At 50.8% G+C, this 7,841-nt stretch overlaps 1 protein-coding gene across 1 annotated transcript; it reads left to right on the top strand.

The window, feature by feature from the left end:
* Nucleotides 1–319: 319 nt before the first annotated feature.
* On the top strand, nt 320–7,828 carry DUSP2 (dual specificity phosphatase 2). The gene is made up of 4 exons (XM_072978877.2): nt 320–882; nt 2,828–2,964; nt 4,268–4,487; nt 5,213–7,828. The coding sequence occupies exons 1-4, from the start codon at nt 495–497 to the stop codon at nt 5,425–5,427; spliced, it is 960 nt and encodes a 319-aa protein (XP_072834978.1). The 5' UTR covers nt 320–494; the 3' UTR covers nt 5,428–7,828.
* The last annotated feature ends 13 nt before the right edge of the window (nt 7,829–7,841 follow it).

Here is a 7,841-nt window from a genome sequence, read left to right as displayed (position 1 = left end):
CACACACACACACCCCGCGCCCACACCTTGCGCTCGCAGACACGGGTCCACCGACCCAGACGTATATTTATTGGTAGGCGCGTCCAGAGAGCGGCCTGAGAACGAGAACCGTCCCTCCCAAACGGGCGCATTCCGAGGCTACTCAGCCCGGCGGCCGTCCCCTTCCAACTCCGGCCGGGCCGCCCCGAGCGCGGATGAGCGGCCGGCACGTGAGGAGGCCGTGCCCAAACAAGGGAGTTCCTTGGTGACGCACACGTCCATATATGGCGCGCCGGGGCGGGGCCCGGCTTGGGATTGGCGGAGTACTTAAGCGCCCGCGTCGCTCCACAGGGCAGACCTGGCTTGGAACTTGAGCGCTAGTTGCGTGTCCGGAGTGATCGTGGGAACCGCGCTTTTGGCAGCCGCGCGCTTGGTTTTGCTACTTCTTTTTCTTTTGCCCGGGTTTTTTTGGTGTGTCTCGTCCTCCTTGTCCAGAGCTCGCTTGGGCTGCCAGCATGGTGATCGAGGAGGTGGTCCCCTTGGAAAGCTCCGGCCTGGCCCAACTGCTGCGAGACCCGCAAGAGGGCGGCCGGACGCTGGTGCTCGACTGCCGGCCCTTCCTCGCCTACTGCCAGGCGCACCTGCTCGACTCGCGGCCGGTGCACTGGAACGGCTTGCTCCGGCGCCGCTCCCGAGGCCGGAGCGGGGTCAGCCTGGAGTGGCTGGTGCCGGATCGGGCCCTGCTGGGCCGGCTGCGCAAGGGCGAGCTGGCCCACCTGGTGGTGCTGGATGAGGCCAGCGGCTCGGTGGCGGCCCTGCGGCCGGACTGCCTGGCCAGGTTGCTGCTCAACGCGCTGCTGCTGGAGGAGCGCGCCGGCACCTCCCACATCTACCTGCTCAAAGGTAAAAAAAACACACACCAAAAAACTCCCTCTACCCCCCTCCCCCGAGGCAGGATGGTTGCTTCATGATGATGAGGATGGTCTCAGAACGGCCGAGCTGGAAAAGGACCCTCTGGATCATCGAGGCGACCCTCTTTTAAGGAGCCCCAGTGGGGGAATCGAACTCCCAAACTCTGGCTCCACAGCCAGATAATGGTGACTAAGGGCGATCAGGAAGGAGAGGGGACCGAGACTTGGGGGGTTAGGTGAGAAGGAAGGGGGTTAAGCCCAAGGACCCCAGAGACAGATCCACCTTTGAGGCTAGGTTGGAAAGAAAAGAGGCGCTGGACCCCCGCCCACCCCCAAAATGCAGGGCTGCTAGTATAGAGTAACCCCTTCCCTTCGGGGTGAAACGGGGCAGGCTGCCCTCCCTGAGATCCTTAGCACTGGTTATTCGGGCATTGCCTAATGGCAGAGCATCCTGAGGTGGCTTGTCCAGGGTCTCCTGGCACATCCTTGGGTCTCGAGGGGCTGGCCGTCCAGGTACACCCCTCCTTGGTATGGGGGGGGTGTTTGTTATCCGGAGCCCCATAGAAGCAGATGCTAGGTGGGCATGCTAGTCTTGAGCTTTGCTTTTTGGGCTTTGAGTACTGGTTTTATTTATTGTTTCTGCTATAATATTTAATGCTTTTAAAAATATTGTTGCAATTTATTGTTTATAACTTTTAGCATTGTTTCCTTTTTGAGGATGTAAGCCACCTTGGGTCCTTTTTTTAAAAGGAGAAAGACAGAATCTAAATATTTTAAATAAATAAAATAAATCCAGACAACCAGGTGGAACTGGCCATCGTCACAAGGTATTTATGGTGGACCTACAACCACCATAAGCTCATACTGCTCTGTTGAAGGCAGGCTTTCCTTTCAGTCTGTTGGGTTTCTTGGCTTGAAACCTTCTGGTTTCTGGACTTGACTTTTGAGGCTCAGGCATCTCCCACAATCTCCCCAGCCAAGCTACCTGAGAGTCGTAGTAGTCCAACGAGGCAACTGCATCATCTGCTTTGAAAGAAGCCAAGTTTCATTGGGAGGTTAAGATGAGGGAAGGTGGGAGGCAGTAGGGAGAGAGGAGCACTTGTCATGAGATGGATCAACTCAAGAAAAGAAACCACAGTCTTGAGTTTGTAAGAGATGGGGAGGGCTGTTCATGGTAGGTCATTCTGCAGGTCAGTAATTCACAAACTCAGCATAAGTCAGAAATAATTTGATGGCATAGAACAACCACTAAAACAAATTATAGAAGGCATTGATTGCCAGCCCAATGTTCATCTGAGCTTCTTAAATGCTAATTTATCAGAATTCTTGAAGTAGCTTCTGGAGGTTATAATGATAAGCAAATTGGTTTTGCAATCAAATTACTTTTGATGATCAAATCTCTCCCTTCAGGTTGGTCCATTCTCTATTTCAACTGTAAATCTCTGGGAAATCGCTGATCCGAATATCCCTTCAGCCTTAGATGAGCATGTTTTTAGCCTTCCTGATTTCATCCGCCACTTCTCTAAATCAGCCCCTCTCTGTTTCATTAAACCCCATTAACCCCAGTTAAGGCCAACACACACACACCATAGTCCCCCAAAATCAGTCTATCGGGTTTAAAAAAAAATAGTTTGTGACAAACGGCTAGAATCTTATCCCTTGTTTTTCTCCAGCACCATACAAACTAAGAATATATTACAGATATTAGTAGCACTGGTTGTAAGCAGTAAAAACTGCAATAATAGTTGCATTGCAACCACCTGTGTCTTAAGAAATAAATTTCAAGGTCATAGTAGCCAAGCTGGTACTTTTCATAGGTTTGGGGGAAATGTGTGCCTGTTGTAAGTAGCTAAGTCTTAGGAGGTTTGGGAGGAAAATGTGATGCTCCCTTTATAGTGAAAACGATGCACTAAAAGGCTTTCTTTTTCTTTTCATAGGTGGCTTTGAAAACTTCCACGCCAACTTTCCGGAACTGTGTTCCACGGCACCCACCCCGATAACCGCCAGCCCTCCGCCAGTCCTGAGAAGCCCCGAAGATAACAGCACGGAGGCGATGACCCCTTTGTATGACCAGGTAGGTTCCCCTGGTTTGTCTCTACCATCAACTCAAGCACTCGGTCAATATGAAGCTGGAAAAAGGAGCCTTCAACTTGCTAGATAGACATTTTATTTATCTATTTTGCTGTGGCTCTCTTCTTGCTTCTCCACCAAATAAGCTCCAGGTAGCGTGTTTCCTTCCCCCAGCTTTTTTGACGAGTAGGCTGATTTGAATGGCTTAATTAATTTAGAGCTATTAAAGTTCCATCTGATGAAAATCTCACCAGGTATAGGGAGGGCTCACCCCACAGTGGTGAAATGAACCCACCTGCCTTTTGGAGATAATGCAGGAAAAAGGAGGTTTTAATCATTTTAAACCTTTCATTAAACTGAAATTTTGCGGCCGCTTCCATGGCTTTCTCTTCCATTTCCTGTTTTTTATTTCTTTTTCAGAATTGAATAGTTCTTGGGGGGGGAACCTTGAGCCTTTACTTTAATTGATGGATATATTTATATAAACGGCCGCTCCTGCTTCCTTTATTATTTCAACAACACAGGTGGACAGATGGGTTACTGGGTTACAGCCACCATCGTGGGGGGGACGCAGGGCAGCTGAGGTGGGATTTGATCTCGCGTTCAGATGCTTCTTGTGCCCAATGGCCACACAAGACCTTTCCCGCCCTTATGCCAAATATCAATTCAGTCCATCTGAAGCCCTCCACCTGCTTTTCCGAACGTAACCCCGATTTGAACACAGGGCGCATCCCATCGGGGATAAGCCCGCCCGGCCTGATTCTAGTCTGGCCGTCGTGACGGCTCCTCGTCCCGGCGCACGCTCCCGCAGCCTTATCGCAGAGCTGTGCAGACACGGCGCATCGGCTGATCCGGCCTTTTTAATCCAGAGACAGATGGCATTATCAAATTACTCTCTCAAGAGCCACCCCACCCCCGCCGTCCTGGAGTCTGATTAAACTAATCGGCCTTTTTAATCTTCCTCTGTCCTTCCCAATTGTCATGGGCTGAGCGGAGCAGGAGTTTGTAGGCAGGGCCGGATGAGAATATCAGAAGATCTTTCCATGGTTTATGGGGTAGATTTCCTCCAGCGAAGTCTAGATGGCTGTCTTCCTCTCTACCTCCCCAAGGTGGTAGGGGAAGCTGAAGCAGCATAACTGGCTCGTGGCCACCCCGTAGGTTTCTGTCCCTCTTTAGGGAGCCCCAACCCCAGTGTCCCGAACGGCCAGTTCACGTCTGTAACCACTGCACCACACTGCTTCCCTTAGCTTTTGAGCCCGCCTGTGACCTTCATGTCTTTCTCTGTCCTTGGTTCTCTCCTTCTGCAGGGCGGCCCGGTGGAGATCCTCCCCTTCCTCTACCTGGGCAGTTGCTACCATTCATCCAACCGAGAGGTGCTGGAGTCGCTGGGGATCACGGCCGTCCTCAACGTCTCCTCCAGCTGCCCCAACCACTTCGAAGGGCGGTTCTTGTACAAGAGCATCCCTGTGGAGGACAGCCACATGGCTGACATCAGCGTCTGGTTCCAAGAAGCCATTCATTTCATTGGTGAGTGGTTGGACCCTGCCCACCTCTTGGTCCACAGTTATCGCCACTTAATTGCCCCCTTTTAATAGCTATAAAATGGGGAATTTTAGGATCTGGATGTTAGGAAAGTGCCCAGAATTCTCTGCTGTTGTTTGACAGCTTCCTTGGGAGAGAAACCTTAGGTGTGGTCAAGATCTCCTTTAAAACCACCCCTTCTGTCTCTTGGGGAATCTCGGCTCCCCAGTAGACTTCTGCTTTGACAGATTCTTTGAGACAGGCTTCCCAACGGCTTTTCACTTCACTCACTCTAAAGGCGAGCCTCCCCATAGTGGAGCAGTATACCTTTGATTACCATTTGCTGGGGAGCAGCTGCAAACCACGACACTTCCACGGTCTTGCCCGTGAGCTTCCTCGAGGAGGGTGCTCCTTTCAGTAGACCCTTACCCTTATCCCGTCGGACAGTTTTTATGAAGCTCTTAAACGAAACGTTAACAGTGTGGTCCAGGAGGATGTGTATGCACGTATCTCCTGCTTTATTTCCATGGTCCCTCAAGCGCTGATGTTAGTGGGCCTGCCAGGTGGAGGAGATGACCCATAAGTCCCCGAACTACGACCCATGGCATAAAGAAAGGGGCAGGGGCCACCTTATGCCACTGGGTGCCTTTTCCTGGTTCAGAGTTCGATTCGGCCTGTGCTGTTTTGGCCCCCCTCTTAAAGACGTCTTCCCCTCTGTGTTTCTCCTGCAGATTCGGTGAAGAGCAGCGAAGGGCGGGTGCTGGTTCACTGCCAAGCCGGCATCTCCCGCTCGGCCACCATTTGCCTTGCGTACTTGATCCAGAGCCGGCGGGTGCGGCTGGAGGAGGCCTTCGACTTCGTCAAGCAGCGCCGGGGGGTCATCTCGCCCAATTTCGGCTTCATGGGGCAGCTGCTGCAGTTCGAGACGGAGGTGCTCTGCCACTAGCCTTGCCCGGCCTGCCCCATCGAGCCCCGTGGGAAAGAAGGGACAAGACCGGCTTCTTTCCAAGGACCTAGAGACTCCCAAGACAATGGTCTTGTTTTACCTCCCCCATGGGGGTGCAGTAGCCTCAGACGAGGCTGCGTTATTCTTCTTCTTCTTCTTCTTCTTTTTTGCACTGAACAGTGACACCAAGGGGACAAAGGAAGCCTTCTGCCATTGGCTCGAACACTTTCTTCCTTGGTGTTATTCTGAAAGAGTTCTGTCCTGGTTTGTCTTCTTCTGACTTTAAAAGCAAAGAGAATAAGCCAGCAGCGAAGAAACACGGAGGGCAGGTCCGGCTGCTTGTTTGCGAGCTTTCCACTCCCTCTAGTGAATCCTTTTAGGGCCAGATCTTCCATGTTCAGACTGAATGCATACCTGGGCTGATGCCCGTTTAAGCTGGTGCTTTTTTAGTGTGTTGTTACATCAGTGGCGCAGCTGATCCTTTACAGCAGTTGTCACCTAGAGCCCTGGCTCTCAGCCTTGGGTCTCCAGATGTTCTTGGACTACAACTTCCAGAAATCCTGACCAGCACAGCTGGTGGTGAAGACTTCTGGGAGTTTTAGTCCAAGAACATCTGGGGAGACCCAAGACTGGGAACCAATGCGCTAGAGCTCGGAAAAAGTTTCTGCTGGGTTTTACTTGGGGGAGGGGGGAAATTATAATTCCATGCAGTTTGGGGGATTTGGGGAGTTCAAAAAAATGAACTTTCTCAAGCTTGGGTGTGAGCATAAAACTGTAAATGAAACCTGTGGGTTTCAAACTCCTGGTGAGCTTGAATCCACTGATCGGGAAGGAGGAACTAGTGTTTGTAATGCAGTTTATTGGAAAAAGCAATGATTTGCTCTATAGAGTTCAACCCATGAACTGGAATATAAGATGTGAAGGGCTTGCGGTAAGGTACCCATCATTTCTGTACCCCATCTTTCTGCTCAAAGAGCTTACGATGGCACACAAGGGCTTTCCCTCGTTTCATCCCCCAGAGGTCTGTAGGGCAGGCTAAGCAGAGAGTTGCCCGCCTAAGGCCAGCCTCTCCTTTTCATGGTCAAGAGGAAGGTTGGGAACCTGAAGTCTTAGCTGTCTGCATCAAATGCTCTCTCTATGACCATTCAGACCTGTGCTGGGTTGCAGCCTGCCTTAAAGAAGGTTGCAATAGCAGTATGTCCCACCAAAGCGTATTTATGTTTAGAAACAAAACAAAAAGAGATGGGTTCCCAAAATTGTGGTTTGGATAAAAGAGGGGACCTTGCCTGGTCAAAAGGTGAATGGAATCTCTTTTGCAACGGGAAGGAATTAATGACCTTATTGTCTCCTGGCTAAGAAATCCCAAGCTGTTCCCCCCACCTCTAGTTTTTTTGGGTTCTTGGCCAGCGCCCTTTCCCCCCTCTTAATTTACTCCCCTCTAACTTTGGGGCGTAACACTGGAGCATTGGTGGCTCCCACCCTTGGGTCCCCAGAGGTTCGTGGCATGCAGTTTCCAGAAATCCTGGCCAGCAGAGTTGGTCATGAAGGCTTCTGGGAGTTTTAGTCCATGAACTTCTGGGGACGCAAGGTTGGGAACCATTGCATTAGAGACTTTAGGGAAATAAATAATTGTTAAAACTGGCTCTTCAGTAGCAAGCTGGTGTTTGGTTCACCATCTTTTCCTGATCAACTTCAAATCATCGGTGGGCCGGAGTTGAAACACCAAGTGATGTTGACTTGAACAGTTACCGCTGTGGCTGGAACTGGTTCACTCTGGTGTCCACCCTTGTACAAGTCAGCCGGTGGCTAGCCAGCATCCTCTGTGACTCCTGGAACTGTTTGTTTATACATGCTGTGAAAGTGAGAATCTGTGTTTGTTTTTGGGTGAGAGTCGATGTCCCACCTCGGTGATATGGAAGCAGGAGGAATCACTGCCAGTCTGACCATCCTTCTCTCCTGGGTAGAACAAGCCTGGGGAGAAGGGTTATGAATCCTGTCTTCCTTTCAAGGGTGGTGGAGTCTCTTCTTCTGAATGCACTGAGCAACAGGCAACCCCCCCCCCCCCCCGTTGCAGCCAAAGAAATAAATCACCCTCTTCCCTTGGGTGTTTGCCTTATCCTGTGGAAGCTACAGTTAATCGGGGGTGGGGGTGTCATCCTGTACCCTTCCCTCTCGTTTTAACGAGGTTTGTACCAGACATCTTTCTGCTGGTGGATTGGGACCCTGCCCTCCATCTCCCGGCTCTCCATACCCCTCTCTTCCACCCAAAGCAACACAGTTTGTGATATTAGGGGAACCTCGTTCTTGACTGACCTTTTTTGCACTTTATATTTATTAACACCTGTTGCCATAAATGACTTGATTTTTTTATAAAAAAAATTAAAAGCTGGTTTGAATCTCTCTTGGATGGTTCT

Source organism: Pogona vitticeps, chromosome 8, assembly GCF_051106095.1.
Source record: "Pogona vitticeps strain Pit_001003342236 chromosome 8, PviZW2.1, whole genome shotgun sequence".
NCBI classification, from domain to species: Eukaryota; Metazoa; Chordata; class Lepidosauria; order Squamata; family Agamidae; genus Pogona; species Pogona vitticeps.
Note: the sequence above shows the minus strand (reverse complement) of the source record. Positions and strands in the feature narration are given on the sequence as shown.

Excerpts from the sequence above, each read along its gene's own strand:
- DUSP2 (XM_072978877.2), top strand. The coding sequence starts at position 495 with ATGGTGATCGAGGAGGTGGTCCCCTTGGAAAGCTCCGGCCTGGCCCAA. Across the intron at positions 883-2,827 it reads CCACATCTACCTGCTCAAAG|GTGGCTTTGAAAACTTCCAC; the intron begins GTAAAAAAAACA and ends TTCTTTTCATAG. Across the intron at positions 4,488-5,212 it reads AGAAGCCATTCATTTCATTG|ATTCGGTGAAGAGCAGCGAA; the intron begins GTGAGTGGTTGG and ends TTTCTCCTGCAG.